Here is a 19,315-nt window from a genome sequence, read left to right on the forward strand (position 1 = left end):
ATAAATAAGTAGATGCACAAAAAGCCGTTTTGCCAGCTGAAATTTTCCATGCCTCATCTCACGGCAGCCTGTTTTGGAAAATCTGAGCAAAAATCTGTTCATCCATTTGTAAGTTTTGGAAAGGTTGGAGCGAGGAAGGGAACTTTTATGTCGATTGTAAGAAAAAAATCCCAACTTCTCTTAATTCCTGCTTCCTGGAAGGGAGTGTGTTGGTGTATTTGGAAATTCCAGCTTCCATTTATGTTGGAAATAGGTGTTTGTGTTTTGACATTGATTTTCTCAGTGGCTTTCTGTAAACATGGTGAACGTATCCAACCGAGGTTTAAAACTCCCTGTGATTACTTAACATTGAAGTGCTCCACCTTGGTTACCGAGATTGTTGATACCCATTTAAGGTGGACACCGTATGCTTTGCCGAGAAGACATTTACGTTGCTGTCTGTCACATGGACCCTGGAATGGGCGGTGTGAAGACCCTGCTGGAGGTCCTTTAGTATCCTCCATGAAGCTCTGAGAGTTTATTCCTTCTGAGCATGGGGTCTTGAAGGTGACTGCGTGTTTAAAGAGAAGATCCGAGACACTGGATTTTCCTTTGTGTCTGAGGTTTGCTGTTGCAGAAGAAAGTAGGCTGCAAATATACGTGCATAGGAAAAAAATCCATTAGTTTAGGTAGGTGCATGGGATCTGGGGGCTTTTCTGCACAAAGCAAGCTTGGGAAGAGCAGCTCAAGCCCATGCCATCAGCAATCAGCCAAAGAAGCAAAGCCCAACTCTCCTGACTTGGTTGTGACTACACGTATGAATACGAGGAGGATGCAGCCAGCCAGCCGCAAGCCACTTAATGCGTAAGAGTCCTCAAATATGAGGCAGATGGGAGTATTTTTGTACCAGGTTCAATGCTGTTGATCTTCAGCGTTCACAAATGTAGACTCAGGCTCCAGGGAATATTGAGATCGGCTTAAAATACGGAGATTAGTTACCGGTTTTGTTAGCAGGGGCATTTACGGGCATCACGGCTGTCCTTCTGTTTGCTGGCTGTTGTTTTAGACCTGGAGATGTAAAAATATATGTTTAAAGAAAACCGGTGAGCTCGTGTGACTCCTGAAGCTGGGGCTCCACCAGCCCAAGCGAATGTTGCAGGTGGTGGTTAAATTGCAAAAGGTCGGAAGAGGGCTGATGTTCAATGTGTGTTTCAAAGGCTGGCTGTGCGCTGCGTGGGTCTGTGCAGGAGTTTTGGGGTTCCCAAGAAGGAGCTGCCGTGCCTTTGTTGTCCCTACGGCAGGGGCAGGCACCAGTCCAAGAAAGGATTTGTGCAAGACCTTGTTCATCTGGTGCGCGGGTGAGGTGCCCGTGCTTTGATGGCAGACGAGTGCCTTGGTGGGGAAGGAGGTATCTCGCCCCCTTTGTGGCTGTGTGAGAGGACAGCGAGAGCAGCCAGCAGTGCTCCACCAGCAGCGTTGCCGTGCCGGGCATCTCTGGTTTCCCCACGGGAGAGTCACGCCGAAGGGCAGCTCGCAGCCCAGTGGTCGTGGCAGAGGAGTCGTCCACCTCTCTTTAGAACTCTGTTGTTGGGTGGGTTGTTCCCCCCCCGCTCCAGTACATCTTAGGCACAGTGGAGGCAGGAAAGAAAACCCTTCTGAAAATCACAACCTAATTACTCCCATCTGCTCCGGCACTGCTTCCCATTTCTGCCTGCCAGGATGCTTGTCTCCGATGCTAAGTAGCACATTATTTTCGATAAGTTGCAATCATTTACTTGAAATCTCCTTCTCCTTTAAAATGTCCCCCTGGAAAGGCAATTCAGCAAGTTGGGAATGGGCAGAAACAACCACGAGAAAACCCGTCCAGAAGCAGCCCAGCTCGGGCAGGAGGGCAGCGCTCCTCCTGTACTCATTAAAACCACGCAGCCGCTTTCTTTTTAAGGTGGGTTTGTTTGAACGTCCAGCCGCTGGGAGCAGCCCTTGGCTGGTGGCGTCAGCAAACGGAGCTGTAGAGGAACTACCAGCTCATGTAGTTGGAGGGGATCTTAACCAGCCAGAGGTCACAGCAAATTTCTGCACTGACCACGAAGTTGGTGGAGAGTTGAGGAATGCTGGTAGCGTGCAGCAAAGCCCTCACGAGCAGCCACGCTGGCTCTGGGGACCTCTTCTTTCGTCATCACAACCTGTGTTGGCTTTATGTCGTTCACTGTGTCTTTTTCCAAGATATCTCGATTGCACGCCTGGAGAGGCTGTTCCCACTGCTCCACCTCGCCTTAGCTTCCTCTGGTGTCTTCTGCTTGGCCATAGCCTCCTCCAGTGTCTTCTGCTTGGTCTTCAGCTTCCACCCCAGAAGTCCTAGTCAGCACCTGACTGGAGATCAGCACACACACACACGCAGCAGCACTCAAGGGGAGACATGAGGATGAGGAATGGCAGGGAGTGCTGTACCACCGCAGCCTACATCCCCTTGTGAGTGGATATATCCCGTTCTGGGAGTCTGGCTGGGGCAGACCCCTGCTTCCTGCATCTCCTCAGCTTGAGGACGCTGACCGCAGTAGGATGAATTGCCCTTTCTAGAAGACAGGTAGAGCTTGGAGGTTTGAGCATCCTCTTCTGCTGTCACTGCTGAGCCACGGTCTCCTGCTAAGCTGCTGCCATCACCCCCTTCATGTTTGATTGCCTTCATGATGTTGTTCTGCCTGTGTTGCCTGCACACCTCTGATCTGGAGGGTTTGGAAGGGATGGAGAGCAAAGAGTTGCTACGCTGAAGCATTTTTGGGTGGCCTTGGAGAAGAGAGGTGGCTGTGTGCTTGGCTCCTGCGCTGAGCTGGCTCCTCAGGTCCCTTTTGGGAAAATGCTCCCAGGGAAATGGAGTAAATAAGGGAGGGGATGGCGGCATGGAAGACCAGGAGGAGCCTGGTACCCACCTTTGTGGATTTCTTAGGTGTCCTCGCAGCCCCAGACCATACCCAGGGTGCAGTCTGTTTTGAAGGCACGTGCCAGCATCACGTCTGGCAAGGGCTGTTTCTCCTGCCCCACGCCCCCCACCCTGGCTGTGTGGCTGTCCCCCCGTGCGCGGGGACACCAGGCACAAGTACCGTGGTGTGGGGACACAGATATGTGCACAGGCAGGGTGCTGGCTGCCTGTCCCGTGAGCATGGGGCTGGCTGCTCTGCAGGTGCTCCTCGGAGACGCTCAGGTCAGTGGGAAATATCTTGGAGCATGTGAAAGCTTTGGTGACTCGATGCAGTTTCCATCCCGTGTCCCTGGATGGCAGGGCAGGCAAGGAGTCAGGGAGCTATTTTCAGCTTTGTCCCCTCACCTGATTCTCGGAGGCCAGTCCCGCCACCGAGCCAGCCCAGGACTCGGACGACGTCCTCTGCAGACGGTGGCCGTGATACCTCTCTCAGGAGGGAAAAGGAGCGAGCATGTGAGCTGGGAGCCATTTCCCAGCAGCTGGAACAGGTCTCCGTGACCCTGGTGGCATCCGTGGTCGGACCGCAGGCTGGTGGCTCTTCGGTCCCCAGCTGCTCCCGCTGCTGGTGCTGGTGACGGTGACCCTGCCAGGGCCGGGAGCCGTGGGGCGGCCACACCTCTCAGCTCCCCTCCACGGGCAGCCGGGCAGCGTTTCGCGGTGGTGGCAAAGCGCGTGCCTTGGCTTTGCTTTTAAATTACATTCTCATATATATATTTGCATGCGTGCGTATTTATATTTCTATATAAAAATGCATTTTGAGGCGGCGGGGGACCTCAGCGAGGGCCGAGCACCCTCTAGTGGCATTTGCCACGGCTCCGGGGGCTGCGAAGCCAGTGGGAAGGCGGCCAAGGACAGAAAGTCTTGCACGAATTTTCCTCCCCCCGGCTGCCAGTCGCTATCTTTCTTTTTGTTCTTTTTTTTTTTTTTTTTTCCCCTCTCTCTTCAATATGAGGAGCAGCAAAAGGTGGGTCCTGGGGATGCCAGGGTACGGGCGGGAGTGCGCCTGCAGCCCCTCGGCTCCGGCTTGCTGCCGGACCGCCGAGGATCGTTCTGCTTAATTTATTTTATTTCAATTTGGTGGGAAAGCTGGTAGCCTGGGGAGAGCGGGGGCATTTTGCGATCGGCTGCCCAGACACTGCGGGTCGGGTGCTGCCTGTACCAGCTCACCCCGAGCCCCCCGGCCAGCGCAGCAGGGGCCGCATCCCATCACGGGGGGCTTTTTGGAGGATCGGAGCTGCCAAGGAGCCCAGCACCCCGGGCATCCTGGCAGGAGGTGCACTGGAGCCGGGGACAGCACCGGGAAGATAAAAAAGGAGCTTTTAAATAATCATTTTGTCTTCTCCTCGGCTGAGCGCAGCCTTCCAGGGATAAATAGGCAGCATCAGTTCTGCCTAGGCACATTGGCCTTTCCATTTATTTACTCCCTAGCCTTATTCCGAGCGGGCAGCCATGCCCAGGCTGTCTCCGCACGGTCCCCAGCTGGGTGCAGGTCTCTGCTGCGGGGACACGTGTCCATCCGTAGGATGCTCAGGATGCACGCACCCAGTGGGTGCTGGTCCGTGTGTGTTGCGTGGTAATAAAGCTCAGGGGTTATACAATGCTTTTCATCAGGAAGCAGCTTTCTAAACATCCACTAATTAATCACTCGTGCCTACCTGTCAGGTCAATGATTCTTGAGATTTTTAATCTAAAAATATTTCCTTTTTGAAATCCAGATGCACCTGTTTTGGCAACTCCGCTTTTGATTTGTTTATTTGGGGTTTTTTAATTTTTTTTTTTTACCTGTGTTGCATTCCATTTGTATTTGGGCTTTTGATGTGCGTTAATTTAGTGATGGGGTTTTTTGTCCTAGAAGACGAGGAATTTATTCTCTTTTTTTTTTTCATGGCAAGTTTTCACCTTTCCTCTTCTCTTTTTAAGGATTTTGGCTACCTTTACCTCTTGTTTCAGTTTCTGGACTGCAGACCCCAAACCATTATCTTGATGAAATCTGGCCTCCCCCTCGGATTTATTCATCGGCGAAGCGTGTGGCTGGGTGCCGGCGGTGCCGCGGAAGCCTCCCACGGTGGAGGGGGATGCCGGACCTGTCTCCTCGGGGCTCAGCAACTGGCACCCAGCTCCAAATTTTGCACCATGTACCCATCCCTCCGTATGGAAACGATCCTCCCTAGCGCGGAATTATTTATTATTAGCTCATCTTATTGGCAAATGTACTGTTGTTGGGCTTTTTTCTATCTTTTCTTTCCCCCGACCTTCTTCCCTTTGTTGACAGCAAATGTTTTCATCACAAAAATGCCGATAAATGCTAGAGTCCTGAAAGTAATTATTTCAGTAGAGTTTGAGGCTTTTTAAAGCTCTTTTTAGTGTAAGCCAAACCTCTCAGCAGGGTCTTTTACTTCCATTTTATACTGATAATAGCTAGATATTTAACTTCTTTCGGAGTGGGGAAGACCATACTCGGTGTTTGCCCATGGTTTTTAGCTGCTCTGGTTTTACTTTTTATTGCCAACTGATTTGAGACTTTCTGGTTTTTAAATGACGGGGAAAATCACTTGCTCTTTTTGTGCTGCAGATTCAGGGGGTCAAATTCATCTCGGGTGTAAGCGGGCATGGCTTTATGAAAATCCACGCAACATTACCCAGCTCCGGGTGTGCACGAGCGTGTGCTCGGGGGGTGGGGGGGGGGGGGGCGGTGTTTACAAAGTGCTTTGAGCTCTTGTGCCAGATGAGATGGGGAAATACAATTCGTTTCTCATAGAAAATGCCTTTTTTGTTCACTCATCAAGGATTTATTCTATTTATTTCACAGCTGTGCACACCTGTGTGCGTGCGTGTGGATATCTGGGGTTACGCTTCTGTGTTCAGACACAGACCATGGGTGGGCACATGGTGGGCATGTAGGGCACCTCCGTCCTTCAGACATGGGACGCGTCCCCCTGCCAAGCCAGCCCGGAGCGGTTGGGATGCTCCCATGTGTTTTTTCCAGGAAGGCCCTTGCAGGAGGATGACTTTTACTCAAAGCAATAATTGAGGTGGGGAGTAGAAAAAGGGAGGAAAATTCTCTCCTTGGCAAGTCTCTCTGGGAGGATTGATTTATTGTCTCCCCTTTTCTTAGCACAGTTTAGACTCCATTGGAACGACCAGATTCTAAAAAAAGCATGTTTTCCAGAGAATAAAACGTATGTTGTCCAGTTTTTTGCTTGTTTTTCCACTGGGTGGATAAAAGCACGACCTTGCAAGCCTTCTCTGTCTGTATTTAAAGATGGGGAAACTGAGGCACGGTCAGCCCTGTGCTTCTTCCTCTGCCATCTGGGGTTGATGGCTGATGCAAACGGTGCAGGATTAGGCTGTAAACGACATGTTAGGTGACATGAGAGGGCCCCTGGGCTAGAGACTCCTGACTTCCCATCCCGCACTTGAATTGGGATATGGTCCCTATCACTTCTGGCAGGCAGCAAGAATGGGTACATTTATTGGTTTTTTGGTTGCTGTTGCTAGCAGTTTCGCTGCGTACTTGAACGCAAAGCGTGGTTTTCTGGGTTACCGCTGCGGTGAGCTCTCCGCTGGTTCTGCCCTACTTCTTCCCTGTGGGAAGGAGAGGAGGAGGCCAGGAGGGGAGCGGGGAGCTGGAGTGCCCCCATCGCTGCTGCTGGGCTGGAGAGCCGAGGTGCTGCGCTGGCACTCAGAGCACCGGGATGCAGACTGCCCGTTGGGATACCCTTGGGAAAGGAAGAAAAGCCCCATTGGTGGGGACTGAGCCCCGCCAGTCCAACCTGGGATGAGCATCCCCTTTCGGATGAGCATCCCCTTCCCTGAGTTAAGCTCTGGGCGCAACTCAGGCTTTTCTCTCCCCTTTGTGTCTCCTGCAGTGCTGAGCATCCGGGGAGCGCAGGAAGAGGAGCCCACGGACCCCCAGCTGATGCGGTTAGACAACATGCTCCTGGCCGAGGGGGTAGCGGGCCCTGAAAAAGGAGGTGGCTCAGCTGCCGCTGCCGCCGCTGCCGCTGCATCAGGAGGAGCTGGCTCCGACAATTCGGTGGAGCATTCCGACTACAGAGCCAAACTCTCCCAGATCCGGCAGATCTACCACACGGAGCTGGAGAAGTACGAGCAGGTAACAGGCTCCTTCGTGGCGGAGGGGAGGGATGGTCTTTGGGGATGGTGGGAGCAGGAGTCGGAGCCGCCGGGAGAGCCGTTGTCCGGTGCCGGCACCGCCGCTGTCCGGTGCCGGCACCGCGGCGTGGATGTGCGCAGCCTGGATCGCTACTGACATCTATTGTTAGGAGCGTACAGACAAATGCAAACTGTTGCTTTGGTGCTGGAGTGAAAACGTGCTTTTTTAGGGTTGGCAGGGTTGGGGTTTTGCGCTGGGATGTGCCGCGAGGATAGGCTTAGCATGGTTTGCCCCTTTGATTTTCGCTTTTCACTCCTCCCCCAGTATCTTGCCAAAAATTGGCCCTGTGACAGGGGAGTCCTCTTCCAGGTGCTGGCCTCCGTGCAGGCAGTTTTCCAAGCAAGGCTTGAATCAAAATCTTCCTTGAACATTTTTTCTGCTTAAAAAGTTCTTTTTCCAGAAAAAAAAAAAAAAGTAGCTTTTTTCTTGAGGAAAGTGATTCTTAAAAAAAAAAGAAAAAGAAAAACTATTTGGGTTACAAATGTGGCTATTGGTAACACTGACAATTGCATGAAAAGCTTTGCAGGCCAACGCTCAAAACCGGTTTCTTTCAAACGCTTCCAGATGTTTTGCAGACCTCTTCGCTGCCGCGCAGCTTGCCCTTGCGATGAATGTGGTTTCTATCCCGAGGTTGTTGTTTATGGAGTGCGAGCAAGAAAGCATCCCTCCTTTTTGGATGCAGGATGGGCTCCGCGGCCAGGGGCCCGGCGGGGTTTCAGGTCTCTGATTTAACGCCGTCTCTGCCGATGCGACAGGGCCGTGAGCGGCTGCCAGTGCTGGGGTCTGTGTCGGTGAGCCAGCCCGGCCCCCGTTTTACCCGTCTAACTGGATGCGTGGTGGGGCTGGGGGATGTCTCGCCCCTTCAGGCGCCACGTTGGCCAAGCTGAGGCTGCTGGGCAGCATCTTCAGACCTACACCGGGGGTGGTGTGGAGCTACCTTAGATGGGTGCCCCTGGGTTGGAGCTGGAGTCAGGGTGGCCAGGCCAGGGCTCTGGTGTTGGAGAAGCCGAGCGTGGTCACGCCATGAAAGGTGTTTTGGCAGAGCATTAGAGGCGGAGGGGTGGCAGGGCACAGGGAGCAGGCAGGGAGCGGGATGGAAGGATGACCTTTGGTGGCTGTCCTCAGCCGTTGCTGTCACTCCCTCAAGGCACGGACACGGGGTGGTGCAGCATGAGGGAGCCTCAGCCGTCTCACGTGGGTAGGAGTGGAGAGCTTGTCAGGGCTCATCTTTCAGCCCCCGGGCTGAAGAGGGGGGGAGAGACCCCATGTCCTCTACCACCCAAGCCCAAGGGGAGACCCATGAAGGATAGAGCCAGCAAGGACCCTTCTCCAAGGGCACAGCCAGGGACAGACTTCGGGGAAGGACCTTCTGCTCCTTCCTCCCCTTGGGCAGGGGTTTTTGTTTGTTTGCTTTTCTGGTTTTGTTTCTTCAACATTTTTGCTCCCCAGGTGAGAGAAGCCTTTACCTCAGCCCCATGGGGTGAGATGGGCCACCACATCTTTCCTTCTCACAACCTACTGACAGGGTTGGTTTTGCCACCAAGTTGCTTTGTAAATGGCTGTGCTGGGCCACATGTCCCATATCGTCACCCGCAGTCCTGCAAGACCAGGGTTCAGGGTTTCTCAACCTCCATCCCCCTCTCTCCAGTCCCCTTGTTGGTGGCTGGGGGAGCTCAGCGCCCGGCTTCGCACGGCGTCTGGCCGCTACTGTGACAGCACGGCGCTCCCCTGCAATTTTGCCTTTAATGCTCTTTATTTCACGCCAAGAGAAGACGAGCTGAAATTGCTCTGGTGTCTGGGAGCAAAGAGGCACCCGGCTGAGAGCTCTTGTAGCCGGCACTCACCCTGGGAGATGGGAGCTGTCAGCTGTAGCTGGCGAAGGGCAATTGGAGGGGCTCTGCTGACCTCGGGGATGTCTCCTTGTTGGATCTGAGCCACAGGTGACATCAAGCCCATGTCGCCAGTCCACAAAATTAGGGTTTCTTTCCCCTACTAGCCTTTTTTTCCCCATCATGGGGTGGCAACTGGGGCCACTGTCCTCAGAGCAGCTGCCCGTGTCCCAGGAGCACCAAAGGCTTCTCCAGCTATCGGGGTCTGAGTGCTGCTCTCAACCTGGTTTTGAGGGCTTGGATCCCAGACTGGTTCTGGGAATTGGAGGATTTTGTCATGCCCGTGAGGTGCTCACGGGGATGGAGGAGAGGGCAATGAAGTGGCCTTCATCCAGCCTCAAAATCCCTCCCTTGTCCCCGACGAGTCCTCTCGCTGCCCTGTCCTCACAGCGCGGCATGGGGACAGCAGGAGCAGCCAGGCAGTGCTGTGCCAGCAGCAATCTAATTGGGATTATTACTTGCTTACCCTTACTTGTCAGGTCTCCTGCCTCACTCAGGCTTTAATTATTACTGTTATTTAGTTCTTATCTGATGTGCTAAGAGTGTGGAGCAGAGCTGTGTCTCTCTGGGAGCTGCTCCTATGAAGCACAAGGGGCTTTGCAGGACACATGGTGCTGGGGTCCAGCTGGGGCACTGGGAGGAGGGACAGAGGGTCAAAAGGTTCATGGTCCTTCTCAGATACATCTATAGCTCCTCCAGTCCCATCCAGAAAAACAGTGTAAGCGCTGGTACTTCTTCATGTGTGACACGAGTCCTAGGGCTTCAGCTGCCCCAGCTCCATCCATGATCCCTGAGAACAAAGGAATTGTCTCCTTCCTTTCTCTCCATGCTTGTTGGGAGCCTCTCATGCCCTCTGCTTGGCAGACGAGAGAAATTTATGTCTCCCCCAAGAGCCAGCACACCCTTGCTCTGGGTCTGCCCTAAAATAATCCAGCCATTGAAGCCTCAGTGTGCATCTCCTTCCTTAGCAGTGTTGCCTCTGTATTGTCCTTGACACCGTCGAATGACCTTCCGATTCTGGGGTTTCTTTTGCTTTTCTTGCCCTCCCAGGCATGCAATGAATTCACCACCCACGTGATGAACCTGCTGCGTGAGCAGAGCCGGACCCGACCTATCTCGCCAAAGGAGATAGAGCGGATGGTGAGCATCATCCACCGCAAGTTCAGCTCCATCCAGATGCAGTTGAAGCAAAGCACGTGTGAAGCCGTCATGATCTTGCGCTCCCGATTTCTGGACGCACGGTGAGTTCACCCCCCAAACCTTTCTTCTGATCCACCATGCAGTATTGTTCAGGCCTGGGAGAGGTGTTTTGAGGTTCTGGAGTGAATCCAGGTCTATCTGAAGGGCAGTGTCTCCTGGTCTTGAGCTGCAGAGGCTATTTATCTTCCTTACCCTTTAGCTGTCTGTGGCTCAGCAAGGGAGGGGACAGCAATTCAAGACATCCAGCCTCTGTCTCAGGGATGCTCCCAGCTGTACCTTGAGAATTGCACGTGCTGGTTTTGCTCCGGCAGAAGGAAATTCTGTGGCATATCCTAGCAACCTTTTGTGGTGAAAATGTGCTCTTCAGTTGGGGTTGAAAGCTGATCCTCCAGCCCATCCTGTCCCCTCTAGGTTCCTATTCTTTTCCTTCTGTTTCCATTGTCCCAGATTTTCAATTTGCTATAGAATTTTTTCACTCCCCAAGCTGGTTACGTGCAAGCTGTGGCTTGGGCTGCAGCTTGGGATGGGGAGCAGAGGCAGCTACACGGAGGGTAGGAGGGTACCTCTTGGTAGCAGACAGATAGTGCCCAGCTGTGAATGGAACAGACTTCCCCAAGGATAATATCCAGCGCTGCTTTCTCAGCACAGAGCTTTGCAGAGTAGCAGTGATGTCTTTGGCCAGGGCACCCAGGTGTCGGGAGTCACCTTCCCAGGTAGAGGAGCTGAGTGCCAGTTTTAAGACTCTTCTGTGAACTGGAGGATACAGCGATAATTTGAGAGGGAGACTTACTTGCTTTGGAAGGTGCTGAGAGAAGAGTTGCCAGCAAGGTGCAGATGAGAAGCTTCCTGGCCATGAGTCTGTTGCATCTCATGCTCCCAGGAGCAGGGGAAGGAGGGAGGGAGGTGGGGAAAGTCAGAGTATCTAAAATCGCGTTCCTGTTTCTGGATCCCTGGTACTGATTCCCTTCCCTTTTCCTTCTGTTTTCCCCTCTTTCTTCATGCTAAGGCGGAAGAGACGAAACTTCAACAAGCAGGCTACGGAAATCCTGAATGAGTATTTCTATTCCCATCTCAGCAACCCTTACCCCAGTGAGGAAGCCAAAGAAGAGCTAGCCAAGAAATGTGGCATCACAGTCTCACAGGTGAGAGACCCCAGAAATACAGCAAAGACAGCTACTGCTGACGGGAAACTTTAGTGTGGTGAAGGGCACTCTGGACCTCAGTCAAGTCAGTCATGTCCCAGTGTTGAGCATTTAATTACTGAATGAGTTTAGTGCAAGTTAGTGTAAGTGGATGGGAGAGCAGACGGCAGACTTCAAGATTGAAGCCATGGGTGGAGAAGGAGAGTTTGGGAGAGGATTTAGAAGGCATGAAGACTTCATGGAGCGATGGCTGTGTGTACTGCCAAGGTGTTAACAGCACAGAAATGATGTGGCGTGACCCAAAGAGGCAAAGTCTTCTCCTCAAGGAATTAGTGCTTAGCTGGCTTGCAAGAAGAGCTTGTTTGAGCTGAAAGTCCGTTCTTCAAGCGAAGGGATTTGAAGGCAGTAGGACCAGTTGCACAGATTTTGCTCGGTAAGGTAGAATGGACAAGGTCCTGGTAGGAAGGGTTTGGGTCAGACAGGCTAATGGTTATAGTTTGTGCTCAAGGAGGGTGGGGTTTCTCAGGGTTGTTTCTCTCTGTCATTACTCTTGTGCTGCAGAATGTGACATCTCCCTGACTTGCTTATCCCTCAAAGAAAGGTGGTCAATAAAGACAAATTGAATTATTTTCATACATTCAAGGCAGCCACATAGTTCCTGGAGTCTGTAGCTTTGACCTGGGAGCTGCTGAGATCTGTGCGGAGTGCAGTCAGTCCTTGAAGTGTTCAACTGTACATTGCTCAGGCCTGCCCTTCTTTATTTCCTCTCTTTTTGGAGCAAGCTGCGTGATTGAAAGCCAATCTATATGGCCTCTGGTAGTCTTGTCCTCATGTGAGCTTAGCGCTCCCTCTAGGCTCCCATTGCGTTCCCCATCTTGGGCCGCTTCCCAGCCCCAGGCACGTGCCTGTTCATCGCTTGAGTAAACTGAAGACAGCAGTAGCATCTGGTGTCCTTGTGAGAGCATGTCTGCCTTCAGCAGGAGCAACGGCATCCAAGGGTAGGTGTCGTCACCATGTTGAATGCCTGCTGAGCGACTCTGATTGCATCCCCTGGGTCAGAAGACCCAAACGTTGATTCTGCCCAGAGTTACCTAGGAGAGACAGCACATCTTGGCTGAAGTAAAACTACAGCTGTCCTGATGCTTCCCCTCTCGCTTATAATTCATCTGTTCGCACTTACAGCTTCTCCCTCATAAAGAGAAAATGCCCAGGAGACATGCTGCACTTAGGATATTTTTTGACCGTGCTGTACCAAGGCTGCCTTGTGCCTGTCTCCAGGATCTCCCTCCCTTCTTCGTCCAAAGAAGGTAGAAACAAGCACACATCCAGGTCTCTGGTTTTGCTGAGGCTATGTGGGAACGTGGAACAGTATGAATCTGTGCAAGTCATGAGGAGAGTTCATCTGAACTCAAAGGCTAACCGGGGTAGGAGGTTCTTTGCTTCACAAGATTTAAGATGAAGATGGATCGTGGTGGCTGTTTGTCCTGACTTCCTTCCCTGTGGTGCTCAGAGGAGTCACGCACTGGCTCCAGCTTTTGAAGCCAAGAAGAGCTATTGTAGAGAGATGTCCAAGTGGGAAGATCGTGAAGGAGCACATTGTCATTAATAAGAAAACTGGACCAAGAAGTAGAATGGAGCTCCTCACAAACAGCACCTGCTCCTGGTGCCATCGAAATACTCGCTCCCAGATCTGGGTTGAGTGCTGATCTGAGTTACTACCTTTTGCCTCCCAGGAGTCTCTGCAGGTTATATTTTCTTTTTCCTGCTCTGCAGCAGCACAGGGTTGGATATGTGCAGTTCAGTAGCAGGTAAATTGATGAAGCCACTTCTGTGTAGAAGCTGCTGAGTGCTCTAGGAGCACTGCAGATAGAAAGCATCATAGGAATAAAAGTGTATGGGTTTCAGTTATCAACACCCAAACCAAAACAATTTCCCTAAGAAGAGGAAAAAATCATGAGCTTCCCAGGATGAACATCTAGTATTGTCTTCTGTGTCTTGGTGCTTGGGCAGTCCATTTGGAAGGGGGAGCACTGATGTACTTGCTCACCAGCAAGCAAAGGGGAAATGTCCTGAGAGTCCCACCAAAGAGCTTCATCTACTAGCTCAAGATTGCAGCTCCAAGCAATCCTGGGACTGTTGGAGCTCCTGTGGGAGAGTTACAGCATCTTCTGGCATTTGCCCAGTCCTCTTCATCCTGATGAGCTTTCTCCAACAAGGTCAGTAGCGGCTGGAAGTTGTATTCTGCTTAGAGACCTGCGCGTAGGAAGACATCCCCCCAATTCTCTGTGCTCATTGTTGTCAAAGAAGAAGCTGAGAGCTGCTTCCCAAACCCTAGGCTGAATATTTCCCATGCCTTCTCTGAAATTGTTTGCTGCGACATAGCGCCCACAAGTGAAGAATGTTACCATCAGCAGGGTACTGAGCGGGGTTTGGGGAATGCTGAGTTCATGGTGGTTCGGGAGGTACCCTGACATTCTCCCTGGGAAGCAGTTCTGGCCAGAGACCACAGCCTGATTTTGCAGACTTCAGAGTTTCCTGCAAGCATTCATACTACTGATCCCAGGACATCACCCTGATAGTGTGCAAGGATCACCTGCTCAGACCTCTCCTTGGGGCTTTCTGAGGTTCATGCATTGCATACCTGCAGGCACAGGGAAACAGCTTTCACCAGGACTGGCATGAGCAGAGCTGCGTGGTTTCATTCTACCTTCAGATCTGTCCCATCATTTTCAGCCACCCCTGTGACTTGTGAAGGCATTCAGCCTGCTTTATTTTTTTAAAATGAATCCACTACCTTCATTCAGCACACTTTGAGGCACTTCAACACAAGGGACCCATACTGGTCTCTGGGCAAACACAGTGGAAACATCTCCTCCCCCTTTCCAAAGGACACGCTTGTTCCCTGGGACCAAAATTAGGCCTTACAAGGAGCCCTGTGCTGCCTCTCCAACCTTCCCATGAAGCTCCTGGTTTATGTAGTGGCTTATGGTAAACCACACAAAGCCGAGTTCAGCTGGATGAAGAGCATCCACTTCTGGCCTTTTGCACTGATTTCACTCAGGTGGATCAAAAGCAGAGCTTCAGTGATGTCAAGGCAGTTTTGTGTGTCAGCCAGGCCTGAGTAAATTTGTTGGGTGTTTGTTCTCCCTGAAAGCCACACTGACTTCTCCAAAGGGAGGAGAAGGAGGATCTGGGAAAGGAGAGGGAGGAAACACGTTGCGTCCCTGTCCCTGTCAAAGGGACGCCAAGGAGGAGGCAAATAAAAAGTTCCAGAACGACACATACCTGTTTTCAAATTGTGCAATTTCAGGGTCATTTGACTTTCACAGATGTTTTTAAACCCATCTGATATTTTCATGGGGTGGGTCTAGCGGTTCCTGTGGAGCATCCCCTTAGTGGACATCCCATCTGTAGAGGAACCGGACATACCCGCACAAATGTGGCCCTCCCAAGGGGGTCCCACCACCTTTCCTGGGACTGGTGTGGCACGTGTGGGTAGAAGGTGCTTCCTTCCACGGCTGGGAAAACCGGGGCGGGGGGGAGAGAAAAAAAAAGAATATGCACTGCTTAACCTGAACTAATCCACCTTCCTCACCCAGCCGCGCTCTCCAGAGCCGAAACGTTAACGTCTTTGTCTTCTCTTAAACTCGCTCTAGGTATCAAACTGGTTTGGAAATAAGAGAATCCGGTACAAGAAGAACATAGGTAAATTTCAAGAGGAAGCCAATATTTATGCTGCCAAAACGGCTGTCACGGCTACCAATGTGTCAGCCCATGGAAGCCAGGCTAACTCACCCTCAACTCCCAATTCAGCTGGTTAGTTTTTGGTTTTTTTTTATTTTGGGTCATTAGTGTTCGTTTTTTTGTTTGTTTCCCCTCCTCCCTCTAATCTCTATCTTGTTTTCTCCTTTTGGTTATTTCAATTTTTATTTTCTGGTTTTGGTTGGCTCACTTTTGTGGTCTTTCAAAAAAAGAGAGATGGGTTTGGTTTTTGGGCTTGTTTTGTGTGGGGTACTTTATTTTCTTTGCTCCCCCCCCACCCTTTTTTTCTTTTCTCCTTTTCTCTCTTCCCCTTCACTGTTCTGTTTTTCATTGGGAAAAAAATGTGATCAGACCTTGTGACTGACGGTGCCGCGTTGGGGGTTATATGCATGGATGATAAACACAAAACCAGAAAAATGATCCAAAAGAAGATTGCTGGGATTGCTTGCGCTGTGGGGGGAGAAAAAAAAAAATTGAAAAAAAGTCCTTGCGTAATGAGTCTGTTTCACTGGGGCTGAAAGCATGAGTGGCCCTAATGGATACACCCGAGCGTTTCTGGGATGTCCTAACTCATGCCATTTTAGGGGTTGCTTTGGGTAGATTTTAACCTTTGATTTTCCTTCTGTTGTGGTTACCTTTGATTGCTTACATGACAGTGTCTGGATCACCTGCAAGAGTGTGCTCTATGTGAATTTTATTTTCCCTTTGTGTCAGTGCAATCGAGGGAAATCCATGGGTCATTCCCTTCCCTCTCCCCCTTTCCTGCCCATTTGCTGTAGTTTCCATTTGTTTGTTTTGAGGGTCAAAGGCACAGAGCACTTTGCCCAGATTTCAACTCCTCCGCTAGAGAACGATGCCTAGTTCATGCGTGGTACTTGCCACAAGGACAGCCGACCCGAAAATGATCCCGGGCTGCGGTCGGCTGGTTGGGCTCCACTCCCGAGAGCAATGGAAAATTGGGATTTGATTAAAAAGGGAAGAAAAAGTGAACTTCATGGGTGCCATGTAGTTCGTCATCCATACAAATATCTGTGTGCCTGTTTTCTTTTTAGGGGTGGGAGGGAGAGTGGGAATGTGTCACTCTTGTGCCTTTGAGCTCGGTGTCTGCTCATGGTACCCTTTCACCAAGGCGTGATGCTTGCTGTTATCAGGTAGGCTCCTAAGAGGAAGGAAACGATGTGGGAGCAAAGGGGATGGTGGGCAGCAGGAGAAGCTGGATATTAAATAGACCACCGGTGGTACCCCGTGCTGCTTGCTTTCAGCATGTGCCTCTCTAGTGAGCGCAGCCCTGCCTGCCAGCGGAATCACACCCCAGAAGCACCCCCAGATCTGGAGGATTTGGGTGGAAGCTGGAGAAAGCAGAGCTAGGGGTCAAACAAGGGGAGAAACCAGCAGCGTGGGTCTCTTGCTGATCTCCCAGACCAGCCCCCAGTAGGAGGGCCCAGGCAGTCCGTTCCCCACGAGCCAACGTGGCAAGCGGTGGTTGATCACTCTCTGCTGGGGGGCTTGTCCACACCTCGCAGGGACTCCTGTGGATGGCTTGCACAGAAGCAAGTGGTGGAAGGCTTATTCACTTGGCCGGCGGAGAGAAGTCCCTACATACAACCCCTTAGTTTCCAAGGGATGTGTTACTTGCTAGGGGTTTGCCCCCAGAGCCACCCTAGAGCAGAGATGTTGCAGCTTTTGGTTGTAGGTCAGAAATACTGCTAGGAGGCATCTCTCCCACCTCCTCCTCGCCCAGGGCTGCCTGTGAGCGAGCTGTGCTGCCTGCTGTGCCTCGGCTGAGGTGCTCAGAGGGCTCAGGCGGGTGCGGCAGAGTTCTGCAGGGACAGATGGTTTGCAAGAATTTTGTTTGATTCTTTTTGTGGTTTATTTTTTTCCTTTTCCTTCCATTGTTTTAACTGCTGAAGATTTAGCTGCAGTTTTAAAAATGTCATCCTTTCCAAACAGCTCACTCAAAAGACCTGGTCAGGTGGGGTCTCGTGACGTTAAAACCCCTGTGTAGGAAAGGCTGGAGGATAGAGAGCAGAATTGCATGTGTTCAGGGAGATGCCTACTGCCTGTCACGCTGTCCTGCAGTCCACATCAGCTTGGACCGAAGAGGCACAGCTTTCCTTCTTTTCCTCTTTCTTCAACTGGAGTCACATCCAAAGGCCTGGAATAGCGAGGGAAGAGCTTCAGATTGCTTAAGCGGGTTTGGATCTGGCCCACGTGTAGTGGAATAGGCATTTCCCGGGTGCCTGCCCAGTTAAATAGTGCTCTGGTGCGAGGCTGTTTCTTTGCCTTCCCCACAGGCAGTAACACGGCTGTTTCAAAGATAAATTGGCCGGTACCTTGCAGTAAACAGCTAAGATAATCCCTGGGTAACACTACACTTTCAAGGAAGGACAAACAGTCGTTATTAACGGGTAAAGAGCTGAGCTCCTGGGTCCTCTTTCTGGTTCACTTGCCGGCGCCCCAGAAACATCGACCTCTTTTCACGTGCCTAATGTGGCGGCAGTGCTAAAGCAGCACGTCAGCGCGAGGGGAGCACGTGGGTCATGGAGATCCCTCTTCTGCTAGAAGCAAGGTGTTTCTAACCTGGCCCAGATCCCACTACCCTCCCTGTACGCTGCAGCAGTGGCAGAGCAGCGGGGAGCCCTGCTGTCGGCACCGCAATAGTCTGGGTCAGCTTGCAGAGATAGTGGGTTCAGATGTCCTTGTAGTCCTCTCCTGAGAAGACAGCTGGAAGGGCTTCAGGATTTTATCTCCAACAGTGGCATCCCAAGTTGAGATCTCCCCGGCTGAGGCATGCGGATGCAACAGCTCAGTCAGGCATCCCTGCATTGTCACATTGTGGGGCAGATGCACATCCTGAGGACATCTGAAGTTGTGTGACCTCCCCTGCTTCTGGTTGTCCTGGAGGTGCTAGCAGCAAGAAGCACACCTGTACACGCTAGGTCTGAAATAACGTGTCTGTGAAAGATTTGGAGGATGGTGTCAAGGGCCATGAGCCAGCCGGATGTGCTGAATTGCCCTGAGAGGAACGTCAAAGTGGATAAAGAGGTGAAGGACTAAGATGGATGATGCCTCTCTTTTTATACCATGGACTTTTTTCTGTTTTCAGATCATCGGCTGACACTTCGGTGAGGAAGGAGCCTGAACAAAGATAGGATTTGCTGGGAATTTGTAGGACCTTCTGGTTTAAATACACTGTAGGGCATGTGGAAAGCAAGAGAGTAGGCAGAGGACAGGTCATGAGAAAGAAGCGACCAGCAGTGTAGTCCCTGGAGGGCCATGGTGTTGGAAGAGGAGTTGGAACTGGATGTGATGGGACCTGGGACAGGAGCTAAATTCATCTCTGCTGTGGCTACGCAGGCCCATCTGTTCTCTGCATTGATGCCCATGTTACCGGAGATTGGTGAATGGCTACAGTCAGTCAAAGAGATTGGCCACACATTGACAAGGGCAAGGATTGCATCTGTCTAGCCATCTGGCATGTTCAGAGCAGGATCCCCCATCCTCAGTCACCCAGGCCTGAATGTCAAACACCTTTTCATCCTGAATACACACAGCTGGGCTTTATCAGCCAGATGTTCAAATAAGCTGAGATGTCTGGCTCATTTGGGCTAACAACTCCCCATCCTCACTTTGATTGCCCGGATAATCTCAGCACAAAAACCACAAGGCAAATGAAAGCTATTTTATGTGGGCAGACCCTTTTGCCAACCAGAGTCCTCAAGGGCCACACACAGGTGATGACATCCAGTGAAATGTTCCATGCAGAGCAGCCAAAATTGTCCTGAGCTGTTTTTTTCCTGCTCACCCTTTTGTTTTGTAAAAATCTTCTTGCAAATCTGCTGATGGAGGGAATCATGCTCTCTGGAAATGTGCTTCATCAGGCACAGGCTGTATCTTCTCTTCTCTGCCTTCCTCCTTTTGTGGCAATCACTTGTTCAGGGAATGCCAGAGCGCAGCGCTGGAGAGGACCCTACTTCAGCAGAGAGGCTGTTCTGATCATGGTCACACTGTCTTGAGTGTTGCTTGGCAAGTGAAAAAGAGCGAATGTCCTGCCCAGCCTGTCCAGCCCAGGCTTTTGTTTGCTTTTAGACCTGCTTTGAAACTTGATGGCTTTGTCCAGCTGAGGAGCTACATGGTCCATCAAGTTCTTCCCTCATCTTTGGTCATGGTAGAAACACAAGGAAAAGTTACA

The 19,315-nt window shown here is 51.4% G+C and overlaps 1 protein-coding gene across 3 annotated transcripts in view; it reads left to right on the forward strand.

Annotated features, from left to right (window-relative positions):
* Positions 1-19,315, forward strand: part of PBX1 (PBX homeobox 1) — a 135,533-nt gene that overhangs the window by 99,039 nt on the left and 17,179 nt on the right. For all 3 annotated transcript variants that reach the window (XM_059821805.1, XM_059821806.1, XM_059821807.1), the window contains exons 3-6: positions 6,826-7,070; positions 10,070-10,260; positions 11,226-11,361; positions 15,018-15,177. In XM_059821805.1, the coding sequence (XP_059677788.1) occupies positions 6,826-7,070; positions 10,070-10,260; positions 11,226-11,361; positions 15,018-15,177 (732 nt within the window). The remainder of the gene's footprint in view (positions 1-6,825; positions 7,071-10,069; positions 10,261-11,225; positions 11,362-15,017; positions 15,178-19,315) is intronic.

The sequence above is a fragment of the Gavia stellata genome, chromosome 10, assembly GCF_030936135.1.
Source record: "Gavia stellata isolate bGavSte3 chromosome 10, bGavSte3.hap2, whole genome shotgun sequence".
NCBI classification, from domain to species: Eukaryota; Metazoa; Chordata; class Aves; order Gaviiformes; family Gaviidae; genus Gavia; species Gavia stellata.